Source organism: Chlamydotis macqueenii, chromosome 3, assembly GCF_036417535.1.
Source record: "Chlamydotis macqueenii isolate bChlMac1 chromosome 3, bChlMac1.mat, whole genome shotgun sequence".
NCBI classification, from domain to species: Eukaryota; Metazoa; Chordata; class Aves; order Otidiformes; family Otididae; genus Chlamydotis; species Chlamydotis macqueenii.
This window is the reverse complement of record NC_141558.1, coordinates 88,133,022-88,155,379: the sequence shown is the minus strand read 5'-3', so window position 1 is coordinate 88,155,379 and position 22,358 is coordinate 88,133,022. Positions and strand designations below refer to the sequence as shown.

The following is a 22,358-nucleotide window of genomic DNA, read 5'->3' as shown; positions in this document are numbered from 1 at the left end:
AAGCTCAACACTGAATGTTTGGAAAAAATAGCAGCTGATATGGCAACTGTTAGTCTGCTGTACTGTGAGCTTAAGTCGTGCGCTCCTGTGTAGTGAGACAGGTAGCCAGACTTGTGGAGAAAAATGAAGAAGGAGGTAGGAACATGAATGATTCTTTCTGTAGGTTTCCATAAGCAAACTCCAGCACATCTGTTATATTTTATATATTCAGCTTCTTATCCTCATTGATTGTGTTGAATCAGGCAGCAAGATATAATGAAGTCAAATAAAATGGTGAAGGTTTTATTAAAAAACTAAGAGGAAATGTAAATACTTTAGATAAAATGATCACTAATACCTGATTTCCAAGGAGCTAGCTGGAATATCTGACTTCCACTTCAAGCTTGTTTACCCAGAAAGGTAACCGTTTTTTCCTAGCATAGGGATAGGGATAGGAAGTCTTCTGTAGAAATAATGCATGTAAACATTTTAAAGTAGATCTGTTTCAATGTGCTGTCTCTATTTTTTCTGAAAGAGGAGGCATGACAATTTATGACAGAGACAATTATAGGTTGTATGGGTGGTTTGGTTTGTTTTGTGGGGTTTTTCTATTATTATTTTAAGGTTTTGATTATCAGTATAAGCTACATTGTTACTGCCTCCTGAAATAAAACCCTATTTTGGCTGACTTAGTTACAGATGGTATCCAGATGATTGTCGGACAGGTCCTCTTCTAAGAGTAAGTGCATTATAGATACAACCCCAAGTATGATAAAAGCCTGAGGCCCATTGCTTGTGTTATGGCAGAATGATTCAGTAAGACCCTGAAAGGGACACTGATGGAGGTAGCCTAGTAACAGCAAACTTTATCAAAGCAGTTGTTTATTTTTACAAAGTTGTGTTCCCATGGATGCAATCATTTTCACTCCACATGACATGTGTTCTGTGCTTCCTGAAGCATGTTCTTGCTATTAAGATGGAAAGCTCTTTAGGCTAGAGATGGTATTTTTGCATTGTGCTTCTTCCAGCACATTGAACCTTCAGGTGCTACCAAGTACAAATAATGGTAACAACTGTATTAAATATGTCAAGCAGTGTTCCATCCTATATAAAATATACTAAAATATACTACATTGCTTAAAACTTGTCTCTGTGAATGTTCTTGTGAGTTGTATTTGACTGTGCAAGCAATCATCTAGTCAGGAAAAGAGGGGTTGACAAGCCGGTCAAAGTGTATTTGTTCTTTAATTCAGAGTACTTGAGAATGATGTATAAATGTAATTACTTTTGTGTTATGTTCTCAGCAGTGTTTTAAAAGGTTATAAATCAAATGTTGTCAGTATGGGAAAAAGGTGTTGATTGGAGTGTTAACTCATAACAGTTCTCCTGCACGTATTAAAAAACCCCTTAAGATAACTTCTGAAGAAAGAAGAATATTAATCCATGTTTCACTATCTGATTATTTTCAATTTTCCCACAGATATCAATGAGTGTCAGTTACAAGGAGTATGCCCTAATGGTGAGTGCTTGAATACCATGGGCAGCTACAGATGTACCTGCAAAATGGGATTTGTGCCAGATCCAACCCTCTCAAGATGCATACGTAAGTAATAATGCTAATCAAAGTACCAAAATAGATACTTAGTTGCACTTTAGATGAGGATTTATTTGACTGGCCTCAACTTCTCTAAGCTGTCCCCATCTTTTTTGCTGTCCCTGCCTCCTCTGCTCAGCTTATTCAGTTTATTTAAGTCAGTCTCAGTGCTCCTGCTTCTTTACTGTCTCTTTGTCCTGAAAACCTTGGTTTCCACTAGTGGCTGTCCAGGATCCTTGTTTTCTTGTAGCAGAATCTTCAAGGGCACATTCACCCTCCTCATACACTCAGTTTTTCTTATTAGCCTGGAGTTCTCCTTCCCACAATTTTTTTTTTTTTACCCATCTGCTGCTTCCCCGCCCAAAATCATCTTTGTGTCCTACCCTCCCCTCTTCTATGTCTGCAGTTTTGACCTGGGTAGTTTTTATTACTAAACATTCAGCCCAGGATGATCTTTGGCACATTTTCCTTCTGATTAAGAAGGATTAAAAATTAAGAAAGAATTAGGAGAAGTAGAAGTTGTGAACAGCATGAATGCAAATATTTTTCTCTGTTAATCAGCTTTTACTTGGTTTGAGATCAAATACCTTTGCAAGGAGGAAAGAAGGCATAAAGAACAACTAAATTTCTGATTTTAAGTTTTTTGGGAAGAATATTTACAAATGAAAAATACCTTGTTTCTTAAGCTCCTGAGCTATCTTTAGATTTATAAAGTACAGTCTAGTCTAGAGCCGTAGGTGAATTCTTTCATTTTTTCAGAATAATTATCTTATGCTACTAGTTAATGATGCTCAATTACTGAGGAAGTTTTTCAGTATTTTGAAGAATTTCTCATAACTTTTTCAGTTTAACACCAGAAAAAAAAGGAGTTGGTTTTCATTTTTGCTTTCACACATCATGTTGAAAATTAGATAGTATTTGTATTTTTTGAGTTAAGTGAACATAATACCCAGAAATGTTAACTGTACGTTGATTCATAAATTAGAAAGCTGTATGGATCTTAACTTCTGTTACCTCAGTACTAGTCATACCTTATGGCCTTTGGCTCTTCCATATTAAAACTAAGCGTAACAAAATGCAGATATATAATTGTCTATTTTATTTAAAAAGTGTCATGCATGCTACTTAATCCTTTTACAGTCTTATTTAAATAGCCTACTTAGAGCTGAATGTTTTAGTGGCTGTGTAGCTTGACACAACTGTATATTGCCAGTGATTGACGTTAGCCTTCAGTAGCTGGACTTGTGTACAAGAGAGAGGGCCGATTCTTGATCTTTATTGTGGCAATATAGCAAGTGCTGATTTGGAATTTTTTTATATCTTTAAAATACTTTTTATCCTTGGTCTAGGATGAGTTGGAATTCATGAGTGTTTGATGCGAAATAAGAATTTTCTTGTATGTTGTGATAATGTCTTGAGATGGGTGTTTGAAATAAAACTTCTGCATGTGGTAATATTTACCCATTTAACTGGTATTGGAAATCTCGTGGTGTTTCTCTGTTTTGCTTTTCATGCAAACAGTACCATCCTCTCTTCCACTTTCATTGCAGCTGATAATCCTATAGTTGCTGAAGAGAAAGGACCATGCTACCGATTTGTTAGTGCAGGAAAGCAATGCATGCATCCTCTTTCTGTTCAGCTCAGCAAGCAGCTTTGCTGTTGCAGTGTTGGCAAAGCCTGGGGCCCGCACTGTGAGAAGTGTCCACTTCCAGGAACAGGTAAGAACTGACCATTAAAAATACAAGGTCTTGCCCCCACCCTATGTCTGTTATGTGTGCTTTAAAAAAAAAAAAAAAAATCCATGAATTGATTTTAAATAAGAAGTGTCTATCAGTAAATTATGATAGTTCTTTACATGGTAGTAGAATAATCACATATATAGTAGTTTTGTCATAGAGATTTATCATTACCTTTGATATATTGTGATAGAATTCCAGATTAACAATATATACATCTCAGAATATGTCCTTGAACTTTGATCCTCCATGAAGTGAAGATAAATTCATTATACATTATATTCTGACTATAGATACAGGCAAATTAACTCAAAATCTAATTAGTATTCTTCAGTTGTTAAAGGCACCAGTGAAAGGGTGGCAGCTTTTGAGAATTAGGTTACAGAACAAGATGTATTGTAATCTACATTACAGTTGGTGTGATTTGTATGAGAGTATCTCTACTTTCTAACCTTCCTTCGTATCTTTACCATCCATTTTGAGGAATGTGCTAAGTATGGTGTTGCCTTAACAATAAACTGGTAGTTAAACTTTTTGTGCCACCTTTCACGTAAACAGTTCCTTACTCGATGCGTAAAGCTCACTTGTATTATCAGTGTTCACTTGGAGTCCTTATGGTTTTTAAATATATAAAGACTTGGAAAATACCAGCTTGGTTGGTGACCACTCTCGTTTAGGCTGTTCATCGATTAAAATACCACGTATTATAGATACTGATTGCTGCTTTCAAGTACTTTCTATCCCCAATTTTGCTTAAAACTTAAATGACCAAAGTTGGAGTCTTTAGTCAAAATCAATTTAATATTGTTTTTTGTCCACATGTATGATCAAATTCCTCTTTTTGAAAAGCATCATTGCTTTTTGTAGTATACATGATGTCCAGCTTGTTCAATATTTTAGCACAGGTATTTGTAATGGTAATCACTGTTCTTACTGAAGTCACTGCTGCAGATGCAATTGTTATAATATGGGTCATGTATTTCTCTGGAGTATTTTACAAAGAGTCAGATTTTCAAAACTGGCTAGTTGCTTTGGGAAATCCATGGCTAGCATCAGACTCATGATGAGAGCAGCAGATTCCTTAATTTTAAAAGTTGGGCTTACAAAAATGGAAGTGACCAACGTTTCTGAGGATTTACATTTATTTTTAAAGCCATTATTTCCTGTAAGACCACTGGATTGCTAGATCACTGATTAGGATTTTGAAAGTCTGTTTCACTTTCAGATAAATAATATTTCTATGGCTTTTTAATAGAGAAAAAGAATATTCTCATCAGATGACTCAGAATTTAATGCAGATGCTTTACATCTATAAGAATATTGCATGAGTCTTTGTGCCCAGTTTTATGTATTCTGGAACAGAGAATACATCTTTCTGTTGACTGCTTTTTAGTCATAAAAAATACATCATTGAATATTATGTGGAATTGTTTTTTTAGTTATTTTTCTTAATGAAAAGACTTCAGAGAGAAAAATCTTTGAGTAGAAAATTCTGATGAGCTGTGTGGGAAACACTTTTCCCATTTTATGACAACTTTCATGATTTAAAAACATATTCCTTTCTATAATAGGTTAAATTAATAATCTTTCAGAGTTTTGTATGAAAAATGTGTGAAACTGTGATACTCTAGAATGGGTTAATGTATTTACTGCAGCATCCCATGTTAATTTAAGAGTCATTGAATTATAAAGTAATGATCTCACTCTCTGATAGCTTTTAAAATATTTGTACAAAGTAGACCAGCTTTGTATACCCAAGTGTTGAGAGCACTTATCAGAGCTGTGGTAGAATAAGGCTCTAATTTCTATTCTACACTTGAGAGAACATGACCTGAAACAAGGTTTCATACATCCTGAGTATGCATCTGAAGGGACAGGCATCAAATTTTCTGTCTTCCTCCTTTGACCAGAATTCCCACCCTCAATTGGGTGGTTTTGTGGCAAGTTTTGGTACTAGCATTTCCCAACGGCAAGTATTTCATTATTCTGAATCCACTCAATTTAATCAGTTTGACCCTTAATCTTTTCTAGTCTAACTCACCATCAGAACACAGTATGCAATTAATGCATACTGCAATTTAATGTTTAATTTAATGAGTTAATCTGTGGAGTACCTATAGCTAGTATTTTGTGGTTTTATTTTAGATGCTAATTAATTTTAATCCCTGATGTGTTCAAAGCAGAATTTGTGATTTTGCCGATGCCCCACCCTGCACGTCTCTTAAGAAGCTGTAAGAAATCATATCGGGCACATGGGACACTAAATCTTTGGTGTTTCATCCCAACATAGCTTTACCTAGAGCAATGAGGACAATCAAGCACTGCCCCCTCAAGAGTCCCAAAAGTCCCCCTGTCCCTGACAGGAACATAGCTATTATCTTCAATGGGGAGGAAGGGTGACTCCTATTTCTCTTTCATTCTAGTCTTCCACTTAGGACTGCAAAACCTGATGCTCATGTAAAGCAGCTGCAGAGATCAGAGCAGGTGCTGCTGCCTGATTTTCATTACTTTTTTTCTGTAGGAGTTTTATAAATGAGATTATTTCCCCTCTCTTCCAGTGGTGATTTGACTTTTTATGATCCCCATCATGTTTTTAACCAGCCCACTGAGGTCAGTGGAAAGACTTACTCAATTTGGTGGAATTTGGATCAGAGCTGGTATGAGACCTATGATGTAGTCAAATGAGATTCTGTGAATGAATGTTGTTATTGGTTGATATTCTTCTGCTTCTCTAGTACAGGGGTGATGAGCTTTTTTCCTTTGGTTTCTGCAAAAAGAGAGTGATAGAAATAGTGATCTTCGTTCCTTAAGCAATGTAGATGATGATGACAGTTTGCATATTTGAATTCATACTCAGGATATACTGTTTGAAGAGGATTGGTACAAAAAAAAAAAACCCCTGATATAATGATAGATTATATCATTATATCATGATATAATGAGATTAAACATAACTGAAAAAAGATGGTAAACTGGAGTGGAAGGCTCCTGGAAATAACAGCCAGAACATACTTTTAGGAGAATGCTCAGTCATATTAGCATGCAATGCGTAGCTTGCCTTTAAGTAGCTTTTTGTAAAAATGTATATACAATATGAGATTAAACTTATTAGTGATAGTCATTATATTTTCCACTATGTCAACATACTGCACTTTTAGACTCCTAAAAGGAATATTTTCCCATCCCAAATCTAGCTGCTTTTAAGGAAATCTGCCCTGGTGGAATGGGTTATACGGTTTCTGGTCCTCACAGAAACAAGCTATATCATCACCCTGCAGTTAGAGTACAGCCACCTGTCATTGGCAAGACCCCGATTACTCAACCTGTTGCTAAAGGTACTTCTCCTCCACCTCTCCCAGCAAAGGAAGAGCCAGTGGAGGCACTGACCTTCTCACAGAAAAGTGAGACTGAGATGGCTGTGCATGAAGGTGAGAGTGGGAATATTTAGTCTTTCTATATTTCTGTGCATGCATCTTCAATGGTATGTTTCTTCGCGGAGTAGCTGCATACAGTGCAGGACAGAGAGGTGTTAATTCCCATAGCAGAGCATTCCACGTTGTGGAGTGTACTGTGTAACATTACTTCTGAAATTTTATGTATAGCTCCTGTCCGATGCTGAGAACACCATGAAGAGAGACTGCTTTAATCTCATTAATTTTCATGATAAGAAATACTAAGTATTTGTTGTAAGACTTATATTTATAATCTCTAACTTATAATAAAGGACTCAGCTCAGGCTTTGATTTACTAGTATTTGGGGTGGCAGAAGCTGAGGGGTTTTCGTCACCTTCCTCCTATACACTCCTGTAGATTAGCAGCACCCAACGTGGGCGTGCATCCCCTTCATGTGGTCTGCTCTCCCCCTGCAGCTGTGCGCTCCCTCAGTGTGACCATATTGGATCAGCTGCTCTCTGCTGGGCTCTTTAGTGATTAGTTGATTTCTCTAAGTTATTTTTCTCAGACTTTGTTTTCTGCAAGCTCCTCTAAGAACTTGTAGCAGCTGAAATTGTCCTCAGTCTAAAACAACTGCAGAAGCTAAGAAATGCAGCACTATTATAAATACATTGCCAGCAAACTTGGAATGAACTAACTGTAGACAAGAAACAATACATTGCTGAAGAACCCTATCATGATATTGAGGTTATTTCCATGTAGCAGTTATATATCTGTATGTCAGGCCATTATTAGAAAGAGTTTCAGTCAGCTGACTTTGCAAAATTATGTGTGACTTGGGTTGCTTTCCAGTTAAAAATCACTGCTCTAGTTTTGCTTTCAAAAAGGAAATGGAGGTAAACTGATTCTGGAGAGAAGAATAAACCATTCAAATATACTTACAGACCGTGCTGAATCTTAAAATCTCACATAAACCTCTGGGCATTTCTGTGTTACAAAGTGAAAAAAAGTGATGTATTATTTGCTAAAATATTACTTCAGTAATTGGAAAGATTGCCACATTCTAGTAAATCTTAAAACACAAATAATCTGGAGGGGGAAAAAAAGGATTTTTTTTTTTTTTTTTAATAAAAAAAACTTGAAAAAAATATGCTTACTCTAAGTTACACATAGACTTTTTTTTGAATTTTATATTCCATTTTTTGATATGTTTGCATTTGGAATTTTTGAGATTTTATTGGAAATTTTCCCAGTTCTGATAATGAGCCTCCTGGCTAATAGTGAAGATACCAGAGCAAGAAGAGTGATTTTTTTTTTTTTTTTTTTTTTTTTAAAGCATCTATCCCATGGAAAATATTGGTTGTGAAAAGAAAAATATTCTTAGTTTTTCACAGAAGCATATAGATTTTCATCAGCAAAAGACAAATTCAAAAAAGGCAAACTGCACTGGAAAATAAAACCTTACATAAAATTTCTAATTCTTCTTCTCAGAAAGAAGTCACCTATGTGGAGGGAAAAAACAAAAAAACAAACCACTTTTGTTTTAAAGAAAGGGCAGATTTCAATTTTTTTTTTTTTTAGAATAAATTCTTGCAAATTTGTTATTGGTTATTTATGTATCATTATTATATTCATTTACCTTTGAAAAAATAACAGAAATGTATATTCCTTGTGAAGAATTTTAGAGTTTAATCAGTGAGTTAATAACCTGTGAGTTTCTCAGATTGTTTCTAAGGAAACAATTAAACAATTGAGAAACCTATAAAGCAGCTGAATACTGAGTAGATAATTATAAGCATTGGTCAGTGTGTAGAATCTTATTCTGGTTTCAGGTTAGTTTTTGTGCTTGCTTCAGGAACAGTGCTTAAAGTTTGCTTCATTTTGGAATGAGGTTAGAGCCTGAAATTTTTCCACAATGCAACAACCACTTGCAAATGTGCTAGTAGTTTTGTATAGAATGTATAAGTAAATATTATGTAAAGACTGATTAATTTTCTTCTTTCTTTCTGGTTTTAGTGGCAACTGCAGCCCCTGATCAGGTAAAACATGATGTGATTTATCCAGGAATTAGAATGCAGACCATGTGTATGAGATGTGATACGCTAACTCTGAAAAGGATTTAGAATTTATGAGGAATAAAAAACTCACTGTGGACTTACAGTGCAAACCCCGAGGCAAAAAGAACTCATGTTGTTATTATATACAACAGCAGGCAGGTAGTGAGGTACAGGAAAGAGATTACTTTAACCTCTCTTTAGGGCATTAGTGAAGGATCTAGTACTATGTTGTTCTAGCCCATTCTGGAGCCTGTATTTTAAAGAGGATGTTGAAAAATGCAGACAGTATGAAGGAGAGAGAAAATGAGTTGAAGAGAAACAGTATGAAGCTTTGAGAAGCATTTGTGACAGCTGCTCAAGAGGCTTGTGTTAATGCCTAAGTTAGTTTCCTAGGTTTTTTAGGGTTGCTGTGCATTCAGTGGAGAAGAGCAGGTGCATATCTGTGTTAAGGCCCCCATTCTGGAAGTTCCAGGTTCTCTATGCTGAAGATAAATGGGATTAATTAGGAATAACTGTGGCTGTACTTCACTTCATTTGCCTAAAGACCTACAAGCATCTAACACTTCAGTGAAAATAAGATGATCGGTGCAATAGCTAAGAGAGAATCTTTCACAGTGGTCAAAGACCTAGGGACATATGTGTTTGTGTGGTGCTGATCTGCACTTAAATACTATTTGAAAGCAACTGAAGACTAGAGAAGGAGAGAGCTGTGGAGGAACAAAGCCAAAGATACAATTAGAAGTTCCATGAAAAGGCTGCTTCAAATAAAAGCAATGTTAAATTTTATGCCATTGTGTAAACATGCTCTTTCAGACTTAAATTGTTGGTAATTAATGGTCTGCTATCAAAAGCCACTTTTGAGAATGTTAGCAGTTTCTCAAGCCAGGTTTGTGGGTTGTTATGGTAGCTGGATTAAGAGAATGTTTTCAGAATGTAAGTTTTGAATCATTCTTTTAGGAATTAACTTCCCTTGATCAAGAAAAGCAGCCTGATCTAGAGCCTGGGCAGCCTCAGCTTTCTCCTGGAATTTCTACAATTAACCTGCATCCACAGTTTCCAGGTAACTTGTTTTGACTTCTTTAATATGAGAGAGTGCTTAAAATTCTTCAAATAATGAGAAGGTAGCAATTGTAACAGAGGTCAATGAAAAATTGATTGCAGGTTCACCAAAAAATCATGGAGGCTGAAGTGGGAGGAATTGAGAGGTTGGCATTGGCTGGGTCACTTGTTAGGAGGCAAAGTTATATTTTAGGTAAAAGTTACATCCTGGATTACGTAATGAGAACTTTGATGTCAGTAGAGTTGAGGCCTTGTACTCCTTTCAAGAGGAAACTTTACTTAGGTGCCTCCTTGTAGACTCATGTGTAACTTCTGCTGTGAAAGTTTAGCTATTTTGCTTGCTTTATTTAGCACCTCAGTTTTCCTACACAAGCAGTAAAATGATGGAAAACCCAATTGTACTATTTTTTTCTACTCAAGATCTAAGCAGAATAAACTAATGAAAAGCTCCATAGTGTCTGGTTCATTCAATATCATGTGTGAGTTATTTAAGGGTTGGGTTTTTTAATGCTTTAAGGGGTTGTTTTTTTTTTTAATGTGATTGATTTCCATTCCATGTCACACAGTAGTGATTGAGAAAACATCTCCTCCTCTGCCTGTTGAAGTTGCTCCTGAAGTCTCTACTTCAAGTGCAAGTCAAGTAATTGCACCTACTCAAGTTACAGGTATTATACTTTCTTTTAAGAACTAAAATAAATTAAGACATGGCTGTGAGTTTCTGACACTGTAACTTGTTCCATGCTACTTCTGAATTATAATAGCAAAGAGAATGTAGAAAAGAATACTCTGGAGAGGTACAGAAAGTACAGAACAGCACAGCAATGAGGGCAGCTGTCAACAGAGCCAGGGCAGGGCCCTCACAGAATGTACTGCCGTTTTTGTGCCCATAAATAAATGATAGAAGGAAGAATTAATAATTCCACCTCAGATTACATGATCTGCAACCTAAGTCCAAAACTGAAGACTTCTTGGATACGAGTCAGGTCTTTAGACAATCTGCATAGGTGTGAAATATAGGAAATATATGTGGTAATGTTCTTTGAGGGATGTAGGCTTCATGGGATATAGATCAGCATGTTCCACAACAAGCAGATGAGGAGTTACTGTAAGATCTATTTTGAAATATTCTTTTGATGTTTGTGCTTCTTCCTTTTTTGATGTATTGAAGTTGCCTTTTCTACATCCATGTGTCAAGAAGTGAAAATAACAGACATGCAAGTAAAGCTCCTGTCAGCTAGAACTTGTCTAAGTGATGGCTGTGTCCAAAAGGCCTAAAAAATGTCACTTGCTGTAAATTTGAAAACAAAAAAGTGAACGTACTGTGTGTGCATTACAATGTCATATTGGTTATCTCTCAGTTTTAACAGAGGCTTTGAAGTAATTGCAATATCCAGGTAAATCCTTTTAAGATACAGTATTGTAGATGGTAGATCTAGGCCTACCAAGAGGTTTCCCAATTTGCATTCACAGGGAGAAATAGCATGTACTTTATTGAAAGTAGTCTATTGTCGTAGCTGAACTACAGCACTCTTTAGAGATGGCTTTTCTTCATGCAGGAATGGATTTTTGAGTTGAGAGTCCAAATCACCCAGTTGTTTGAAGTACGATTCTGTCTGCAGTTAAATCCTCCTGAATCTACTGTAAGAGTAGAGAAAGTATCCTGTCCTTCTGTAAGCATTCAGCTGCCTCCTTCAATTACCTATAATTACAGTTCGTTAATCACATATGAAAGTTATACTAATGGTGATTGTCAAACCAGAGTTTGGATGTCAGCTCTGGTGTGACTGTGCCCCTTCTGCTCCCTACTTCCTTACAGGGAGAGGAAGTTACCCTGCTGGGAACTCACAGGTTGTTTTTTTGTTGGTTTTTTTTTTTTAAAAAAAAAAAAAGTAGTTTTCCATGTTCTGCTAGTTTTTTCTTTCCTCAGGAAATCAATTTGTCGTTCAGATATTTAAGAGATAGTAAAGTACAAATTAAGTAAGATTTGTAGGACAAAATCCTAAATTGAATTTTAAAAACTGAATGCAGTTAGAGTTGAGAAGTTTGTGAGTGCCTTAATTCTCTACTTGAAGATTTAGTTAAATTTTAATGTAACCTATTTCTAAATAGTCTGGATAAATTATTCTTTACAGATGATAATTTATTTTTTCAGGAATTACAATGTCATGCTGCTGTACAACCTCAGTTTAAATTGCAACTAAACATAGACAGTCATTAGTATTTTTTGCAGTAACACATATACTTTGAGAATTTCTAAAACTACTGTAAGAGTTTAGCATCCAGTGCTGCCCATATAGATATCTCCTTAGCTTACAAAATACATCCAAGCCATTAACAGATGGGTATTCTGTAAAAATAATCAGAAACCCATTAGCATTATTTTCTTAACCTTTGATGCAAAGGTTAAATCATTTATATTTTATATTATCTTCATTTAACTTTATTTTTTTATGTACCCATTTATAGATCTTGGATGGGACATGAGAGTATGTCAGTAGGAAGAGCCTAGATGGTTTCTAGATTCTTCCAGATAAAGTATCCATGACAGAAACTCAGGACTCGCAAACTTGATTTACAGTTGTTTTCAGCTTTCTACTGGGATTACAGAATATTGTGCGATTACCAAACTATATGGGAGAGTTTAACATCAAATTTTTTTTTTTGTTTGCCTAGAAATCAACGAATGTACAGTTAATCCTGATATCTGTGGAGCAGGACACTGTGTTAATTTGCCTGTGGGATATACTTGCATCTGCTACGAGGGGTACAGACTTAATGATCAGCAGACAAAGTGCTCTGGTATGAATGGATGCTTTCAAAAATCTGAAATAACTATGCTATGAAATGCTTGAAATGTAGAGTCTGGTCAGGGGAAATATGCTACAGAGCAGTCAAGAGTTGCTTCCTCTGCTGAGTGCTTCCAAACTACACAGAAACTAGTTTCTGTACATCAAATAAAATTTGCCAGTTACTCTCTGATACAGCTTTTCAGCCACTCAGAACTGAATGTGAATTTAATTAAATTGAATGAAAGCCTTTGCCATTGTGAGATGAGAGAAAAAGTGATTAGACAGACCATCTCTTCTCAGCTTTATATCAGATATCTAAAATAGTCAGACTGGTAGGAGGAAATACACATCTGTTTGGAGAAAGAATGACTGAATGAGTGCCTGTTTCTCAGAATGATTTACTCAGCTGCCAGCTCTGCAGCTGGCCTAAATCCAGTAATTTTGTTAGTTCTTTCCTTTCAACCTTCTGCTGAAAAGAGAAAGTATATCGTAAACATCCCAGAAGCACATTAGGAGATCTGCAAACTGAGGTCTTCATGTCCTTCTAAACTAGTAAGTTCTGGAACAGAGAGCTCTGATGAACATGAGGCAGAGCCCAGATTGGCTCTACGTGAGCCATTTCGGAGTTGGAAGTAGCTGTATCAGTATCTTGTTTCGTTCAGACTAAGCTGGTTCCTCTGTAGCTTGGATTGGAAAGAGTTTATTATATTATGTTGACAGATTATATGCTATCAATTTTTCATGCTACCAACAGTTTGATAACTTCACACTGATACATATGCTATCAGGTGCAACTACAGTATTTAAAAATAATTTACATAAATACACAACCAAATGGCAACTTAAAATCCTTCTCTTTCGTCCAAATTGTGTTAATGTTCTGTACTTGCAGCTTTTGCTCGGCTTGCGCTCAGTGCAGTGATTTGAGTAGTAATCATGTCACATTCTTCAGGCCAATGCAGTATTCTTATAGTCTAAGCCAATAAGAGCATTTTTTTCCAACCCAAACTATTTAATGCGTCTTTTTCTGCAGCTCTGAGGGAGAGGAAAACATATACTTTTTCAAATAGTTAAAATAATTACAAGATCAATCTTTTCAAAACATGGCATAGAATACACACAAAGAATCACAACTAAATATGTTATTCTGTAGTCTTAAGGGTTTATTTCTTTTATAGATATTAATGAATGTAATCAGGCACCCCATCTCTGTTCCCGTGGACGCTGTGAAAATACAGAAGGAAGTTTCCTATGTATTTGCCAAGCTGGATTCATGGCCAGTGAAGATGGAACAGACTGCATTGGTAATTACTGGTCTCCTTTATAGAAAATAAAAATATAAAAATGAATCAAGAAGCTTATCTAAAACCCCTTGAAGTCTCCTTTTCAGATTTTTTATGCAATATCATTGTTACCGAACTGATGTCTGGAAGTTTTTTTAACTGTCTCTCACCAACTATTGTGGTGAGGAAAATATTTGAGTAGCTCCTGCTACTTTTCAAAATGACAATTTCTTGAAAACCAAGAATTAATTCAGTATCATGCTTGTTTAGGAAAATTAGTAAAAACACCTTCTGTGGTGGAAAATACAAATACTCAAAACTCTTTCGATCCTTAGCAGCTATAACAAATTGCATTTTTAAATATAGCTGCCAACAACCATAGACTTTGCAGAGCAATATAAAGAGCCCGAATTGGCTGTGGTCTTCCTCAGTTTAGTGCTGCCTTGGGCATAATGTTCACAGAGTGACACATACTGCATTTGCAACCACAAGGCTGCTTAGTGGCCTTCTTCCTACAGCCTGGTTGTTTCCAGATCTCATTCTCTCTGCAATTACAAGCAGTAAGGTAAAGATGGAACTGCTCAGTAAGAACAGCTGTAGGGCTGTGGCTTGCAGACAGCTTAAAAAATCCAAACGTACTTACTTATGTTTAATTAAATTTACTTACATATGTTTAATTAAAGCAGAGTTTAGAGGAGATGCAAGCGTTCAGTAATTTGATGGTGAAGCAAAGTTTCTCTTCTTTTTTTCATTTGCAGATTTTGATGAATGTTCAAGACCTCATACTTGTGGGGAAGGTTTTTGTATAAATACTGTTGGCTCATACAGATGTGAATATTGTGACAGTGGATATCAAATGAACAGGAGAGGTGAATGTGAAGGTAGGTTTGGACTCATCACCAGTAGTAATACAGTAACAGTTGCCAAGCCAAACTGCAATAGGACAAGCTGTTTTTTCGCATTGATTGCTGTTTCGGATGTCAACAGAGAACTTTACATCTACTTCTTTGTTTTTGTAGAAATCTGGACATTAGATGGAAATATTAAAGTAACTCAACACAGATTTTTTTTCATATTTAACTTAATATTTTTCTACTTGGTGTATTTCTTTTAATTCCTTTCAAACTCCTTTGCTATTTGATTTCAGATTGAATATCTTGGCACAGTTTTTTTATATCTTTTTGTGTTCAGAGTTTTCTTTCCTCATCCTACCCTGTGTTTATTTCCATAGGTAATTACTCTAGCTTAATCTTACTGCTGGATTTTTCTTACAGTTTCATTTAGTTTGCCTTGAGATCATTTAACTTCCTCCTGTACACCAGCTAAAAATGACAGAATGTTCAGAAGGACATTGTTTTATCTATAGTATGTGCTGGATGAAGTTACCATTTATTCATGTCACAAAAACAATGACAAATGTTACTGCTGTTTGGAATCCTAGAATCATCAGGGTTGGAAGGGACCTTTAAAGGCCATCTAGTCCAACCCCCCTGCAAGGATCAGGGACATCTCCAACCAGATTAGGTTGCTCAGAGCCCTGTCCAACCTGGCCTTGAATGTTTCCAGCGTTGGGGCATCCACCACTTCTCTGGGCAACCTTTTCCAATGTTTCATCACCCTCATTGTAAAAAAATTATTCCTTATATCCAGTCTGAATCTACCTCCCTCTAATTTAAAACCATTACTCCTCCTCCTGTCACAGCAGGCCCTGCTAAAGAGTTTCTCCCCATCTTTCGTATAAGCTCCCTTTAATTAAAGAAACTTGATAGGGAGATGCCCCATCCCTGGAAACATTCAAGGCCAGGTTAAGATTCCCTGCTGTTTGAGGGAGGCTTAGCACTATGGCTTGAGCTGCAAAGGGAGAACTCTCAGAGGGTGTCATCTTAAGAAACCTTTTTGAGTACTCTCCAGTCTGTTCAGTTATTTGATGTCTGGAACAGCAATTCAACTCCTATTATTTAGATTTAAGACACTGCAAAGGAGCTCCCCCACTATGGAAAGAACCATCTTGGGATAGCTCTTTTAATAGTTCTTGCCATGGAATCTCTCAACTTCATTTTTAGTCCTTCCCTGTGTACTTTACCAAGTTTCTGTTTAAAAAAAAAAAATTATAATTTTTCATATAATTATAATAGGTAGCAAGTGATAAGTTGGCTTTTAATTTTTTTTTTATTTGGAAATACGTATTTAGCAGGTATTTAATGTTGCAGGAGATCCTAGGACATCTGACCTTTAGAACTTCACATTATTTTCAGACAGAAAAAAATTGCTAATGTTTTAAGTTGCCTAGCAAATAAGCAACTTAAAGCTGCTATGGATATATTTGCTGCTCTGAGCATTGCTCAAAGATTCCTCTTTCTATTCAGATTTTTTTAAAATTATTTAAGTATTTCCGACACTCCACTCTTAAAACTACTTTTTCCAAATCTTCTCTGTCAGTAGGGAATCTGTGATTATAATAGGCTAGAAATCAGGATATCGCAGTGCATCAAATTTATTATTAGCTTGTATTTTAAGTAGTGTGGTCATAATCCTCTATCATTTAACTTAACAATATGTAATTTCTGAAACCAAATTATCTGTTAAAAGTTACTTAAGGTTGCTTAAGGGAAAAACCCTCCTACACTAAATCCATCAAACCAAGGAAATGACACATTCGAGGAGTCATTTCACCATGTCATTACACCTACACGTTATAGTCACCCTACTGACAGATTCCAGATTCCACAAATAACTCCTTTTTACCTCCTCCACCAAAAACAAAGGCAGGAATCCTCCAAGCTGCAAACAATGCGTACGGTTGCACTTCCTCACCCCATCTTCATTCTGCGTTTGCTGTATACTCACACGAGCTCTGTTGTGTGCCTAGCCTGGGAAACATAGAGTGCATGCATGTTGCTGTTGTAGAGTCTATTGTTTATGTAGAACAGTGTTATAGGCATAGCTGAACATCATTGCATATGAGTAAGTGCTCCTATAAAATCTTCTTGTGATGTCTTTAAGCTTTGTGGCATTTAGACTTGATTTTGACTGAAAATTTCTGTACCAAATAAATCATTCATGTTCATGTTATGTGTTGAGGGCAGATACAGTCCAGGCATTTCTGAGAACAGGTTTCAGCAGAAGTGGATTTTTTTGTTAATTAAATAAATAAATAAAATAAATCTTACAGCAGTTTCACTGAGAAGCATTTGCAGGCCTGCATTGTAGTGGCTGAAAAGGCCTGTTGCTGTTTTTGTGATGAAGTATTCTTAGCTGGACAATCATGATTCTATGAAAAATTGCGATTTGCCCACATCCAGTGACTTGTTTGGAGCTGAGATGTTCAATTCTCTGAAGGCTGGAGCATTGTCCAGTTAAATTACAAGTGCTGGAGGCTACTTTCCTTCTGTGAGCTTGTTCCCAAAACTAGGAGTAAATTGCCACCCTGCTATCTGTGCTGAATTAGCAGTCCTTAAATGCAGAAGACAGAAATGCGAGGCTTGATGCAGGGAAGGGGCAGGAGCTTAGGAAGCTGGATTTAGAGGTGACTGATGGTTTCATTAGCTCTGTGCACTGCATGAAGCAAGTATTTGGTAGGAAAGATGGTAATTATTCTGTAATTAAAGACCATATTACAAAATAATACTTGAGTATGGGAGCAGACTGGAATGAAGCTGCACACAGTTTTAATTCCAGCATCTTCTGATCATTGGTCACTTGACAGCAACTTGTCTTTGAATATAGTTTTCGTACGCAGTCTCTTTTAGATTGCATATATTGTTTGTATTGTAGGTTTCTTTGGTGCAGAAGTAGTTCTTGGTAGTTGCTCAGAGCCTGGACACGAGATCCATGAGTTTTTCAGGACTTATCTCATTTTGTCATGGGCAAACTAGAACCTCTCCTGATGCAACAAGTCCCTCTATCACCCTAAACATTGCCAGCCTCAATGATGTATGTGTTGCTTGTGCCTTCTTTCAGACATAATTAACTCCCTACTGCCTGTAAACATCTTTGATTACAATTCACACAATAAAATTTATAGTCCACATAATACTTAAATGCTGCGTAATTCTAAGACACTGCAGAAGACCAAATTTCTCTTTGATTTGAGAAGCCAGAGTTACAAGTTTGTTGTTGTTGCAATGCACTCCCAAATTTTCTTGAGATTGACTATAGGAAAAAGGTGACATAAATGAAGTTATTCTTACCTATCTAAGCCAGAAATCTGATCTGCTGTATGTTAAGGAGGGCCTACCAAAGATTCCCAGCATAACAGAAAATTCAGATTCAGTTGCATGTACTATGATCCAATTTTATTTCTCAGAGATGCTCCTTCACGAGTACAAATCTAAGTGAACTTGTACCTTCCTGGGTCTCTTAACAGATAAAGTATGCAACTCTTTAAATGTGTTAGTATAACATGAGCACAATCAGAATAACCAGACTAGTTTATTGTACAGTGTTCTGGTATGACTTTGACCAATATTTCCTTTTATCTTCTGTTTTGAAGACATTGATGAATGCCTGACTCCAACTACTTGTCCGGATGCACAGTGCATTAATGCTCCTGGCTCTTACCAGTGCATTCCTTGCAGAGTGGGATTCAGAGGCTGGAATGGACAGTGCCATGGTATGTTCAGCACTCTTGGTATCTCCAGTTACAGTTCTTGTTCTGAGATGCTATATTTCCTATTCCATCAATGTTACAACCTGATAACAGTGATGTGCTCTGGGTCCCCATTCATTCAATAATAATTAAAAATACAAGATTTTTGAAATGATTTTGTGGTCTAAGACACAGTATAGTATGTGTGAGGAAATTGTGATTAATGTAGATTAACAGGAAAACATTAGCACATTCTAAAGCAGCTTGTCTCACTTTAGGTTTTTAGAACGGATTTCTCACGTTATAGTTTTATCAATTTGTTTTTAAATGATAGTTTTTTGGGTTTTTTTCCAAATCAGTTTTGCCTATTTCAGATACAGGTAAGAAAGAGCAAATGAATCCATTGTGCTAAAATAAATAATCTTTTGCAGTTTTGAGTGCCACTTCTTGAGGCACTACCAGAAACTTGAATTTGACCTCAGCTGTGAAGGACCTGCTCTCTGTTGTGAATCCTTCTGTTCACTCTGTGTGTAACATGTGCCCTAAAATTTGTAATGGTTGGAGTAACCATTTTAGCTAAGCAGGTGTATAATAACCTACAGAGGGGATGCTTGCATTATTGTTGCAGGTCAGATTGACAGTGTACTTCAACAGCTTATTTCCTAATCGCTCCCGATTGCTGTTATTGGATTCAGTTCATCAAGCAGTCTAAGAGCATTGTTTCAGTTAAAATAGCTCTGGAAGAGCTGCTCCAGCTACAAATGGGCTTTTAATCTGTGGAGCAATACTAGAGCCAGGTTGCAATAAAGCACATGAAAAATGTAAACGTATGGTGTGGCTGTCAGAGCCTCACCACCAGTTTTACTGTACAGATCACACCTTTTTCAGCCACCCTGTTTTCTAAAGAAGGCATGTTGTAGCAGATTATTTCTGTCCAAATATCTGCCTGTTACAATTTATCAGCATGTCATAGCTGCGTTATTTTGTCTTGTCCTTTGACTTACTATGGGGGAATGTATTTCTCAGGTAATTTTGTGGATCTTAATGGAGTTATAGCAAGCTCTGAAATGTTTACCACAAACTGATGTGGTTCACTTAGCACACATTACTCCATATTCGTGTTTGTTTTGCTCTTTCCCACCTGCCTGGATTCCTGCTGCCCTTGCAAAGAATGGGCTCCATGCACTCTGTTAGAAAGGTTTCCTCTTACTTAATTCCTTTTTTTGCATTCTTTCCCCATATCAAGCTTGATTTCTACACGTATTTATGAAAATAGACTGATTGAAAATGCCATGGCGTACCTTTCACTTGTTTCATTCTTACTAACCAGATTAGTAGGAGCAGAATGAGGGAAAAGAAGCCATTCCTCTGCTCAGATTTGCAAACAGAACTAAGTCATATAAGGGATAAGTCTTGGTTCCAAGTTGCTGATACTTTTTTCCTTGTATTACTGTATGTAGTTTGCGTTTTTCCTTTGTTTTATGAAATGTTCTAAGCCTAGACATCTTACTCACATCATTAGTGATGTGATCAGTCTTCGTTTTCTGTTTATCCTAGACTTATGTCATGTTGGAAACGAGCCATACACATTTTAGAAAATGTAATGCAAACAGTTCGTCTTAAATCTGTAGCTTTGCAATATGGTACAATTTAAATACACTGCAAAGGAAAATATTTCCCAAATTATCTATGAAGGGTATTTAAGTCCATTATTCCATACATTCATTTGTTTCTACTGTTAGTTTAGGTCTGTTGCAGCTCTGCTGGTTTTCCCCAGTGCTATTTTCAGTATTTATTTTTTTTACCTCACCTCATTCCTCTGCCTGCACTCTATGCCCTAGAAAGTTTAGTGTAACAGTTCTACAGTTCTTTGATGCTATTGTTATTGTAATCTTCCAAGATTTAAAGCCAGGAACATAGCCGCTTTTGTTTAATAAAGGCAAGTCAATCAGTTGACTCCGGCTGGAGTGTGTGGAGCTCCTCCTGGGGACGGAGGAGGAGCTGACAGAGAGCTTATGGGTCAAGATTAGAGGATGGGGACGTTACGGTGGGGGTCTGTTACAGGCCGCCTGGCCAGGAGGACAGAGCAGATGAAGTGCTCTATAGGCAGATAGGAGCAGCCTCGCGGTCACAGGCCCTGGTCCTCATGGGGGACTTCAACCACCCTGATATCTGTTGGAGAGACAACACGGCAGGGCACAGGCAGTCCAGGAGGTTCCTGGAATGCGTGGATGACAACTTCCTCCTGCAGGCGATAGGGGAGCCGACAAGGAGGGGTGCCATGCTCGACTTTGTGCTCACCAACAGGGAGGGGCTGGTGGGGGATGTGAAACTGAAGGACAGCCTTGGCTGCAGCAACCATGACATGGTGGAGTTCAAGATCCACGGGGCAGCAAGGAAACTACACGGCAAGCTCTCTGCCCTAGACTTCAGGAAGGCGGACTTCGGCCTCTTCAGGGACCTGATGGGCAAAGTGCCATGGGAGGCGGCCCTGGAGGGAAGAGGGGCCCAGGAAAGTTGGTCCATATTCAAGGAGCACCTACTCCAAGCTCAGCAGATGTGCATCCCGATGAAAAACAAGTCGGGCAAAAAGGCCAGGAGGCCGGCGTGGATGAGCAAGGAGCTCCTGGACCAACTGAAAGTGAAAAAGGAAGCCTATAGAGGGTGGAAGTGGGGACAGGTAGCCTGGGAGGACTACAGAGAGGCTGCGCGAGTGGCCAGGGATAAGGTAAGGAAGGCCAAAGCCCTGGCAGAACTGAATCTGGCCAGGGATATAAAATGCAACAAGAAGAGCTTTTATAGGTACGTAGGGGACAAAAGAAAGTCCAGGGAAAATGTAGGCCCCCTCCAGAAGGGAACTGGTGTCCTGGTTACACAGGACATGGAAAAGGCTGAGGTTCTCAATGACTTTTTTGCCTCAGTCTTCACCGACAAGAGTTCCTGTCCCACCGCCCAAGCTGTAGAAGGTGTAAGCAGGGACTGCGAGAATGAAGAACTGCCCACTGTACTCGAAGAGCAGGTTCGGGATCATCTGAGGAACCTAAAGGTGCACAAGTCCATGGGACCTGATGAGATCCATCCGCGGGTCCTGAGGGAACTGGCGGATGAAGTTGCCAAGCCACTGGCTATCGTATTTGAGAAGTCGTGGCGGTCTGGTGAGGTCCCCGATGACTGGAAGAGAGGGAACATAACCCCAGTTCTTAAAAAGGGGAATAAGGAAGACCCAGGTAACTACAGGCCGGTCAGCCTCACCTCTGTGCCTGGCAAGGTCATGGAGCAGATTCTCCTGGAAACCATGCTAAGGCACATGGAGAGCAAGGAGGTGGTTGGTGACAGCCAACATGGCTTCACCAAGGGCAGATCGTGCCTGACCAATTTGGTGGCCTTCTATGACGGGGTAACGGCATCGGTGGACAAGGGACGAGCAACTGACATCATCTACCTGGACTTGTGCAAAGCTTTTGACATTGTCCCGCACGACATCCTTCTCTCTAAACTAGAGAGGCATGGGTTTGATGGACGGACCACTGAGTGGATAAGAAGTTGTCTGGATGGCCACACTCAGAGAGTGGTAGTCAACGTCTCAATGTCCAAGTGGAGACCGGTCACGAGTGGCATCCCTCAGGGGTCCGTGCTGGGCCCGGCCCTGTTCAACATCTTTGTCAGCGACATGGACAGTGGGATAGAGTGCACCCTCAGCAAGTTCACCGATGACACCAAGCTGTGTGGTGCCGTCGACACGCTGGAAGGGAGGGATGCCATCCAGAGGGACCTTGACAGGCTGGAGAGGTGGGCCTGTGCCAATCTCATGAAGTTCAACCAGGCCAAGTGCAAGGTCCTGCACCTGGGTCATGGCAATCCCAGGCACAAATACAGGCTG

At 38.0% G+C, this 22,358-nt stretch overlaps 1 protein-coding gene across 5 annotated transcripts in view; it reads left to right on the top strand.

The window, feature by feature from the left end:
- The window catches only part of LTBP1 (latent transforming growth factor beta binding protein 1), a 200,847-nt gene that overhangs the window by 122,906 nt on the left and 55,583 nt on the right, over positions 1-22,358 (top strand). For 2 of the 5 annotated variants that reach the window (XM_086744060.1, XM_086744061.1), the window contains 10 exons: positions 1,460-1,582; positions 3,124-3,291; positions 6,504-6,737; positions 8,719-8,741; positions 9,717-9,819; positions 10,388-10,483; positions 12,492-12,617; positions 13,786-13,911; positions 14,649-14,771; positions 18,383-18,502. In XM_086744060.1, the coding sequence (XP_086600186.1) occupies positions 1,460-1,582; positions 3,124-3,291; positions 6,504-6,737; positions 8,719-8,741; positions 9,717-9,819; positions 10,388-10,483; positions 12,492-12,617; positions 13,786-13,911; positions 14,649-14,771; positions 18,383-18,502 (1,242 nt within the window). Of the gene's footprint in view, positions 1-1,459; positions 1,583-3,123; positions 3,292-6,503; positions 6,738-8,718; positions 8,742-9,716; positions 9,820-10,384; positions 10,484-12,491; positions 12,618-13,785; positions 13,912-14,648; positions 14,772-18,382; positions 18,503-22,358 lie in introns of all 5 variants that reach the window. The other 3 variants (XM_086744059.1, XM_086744063.1, XM_086744062.1) reach the window with 3 other exon arrangements.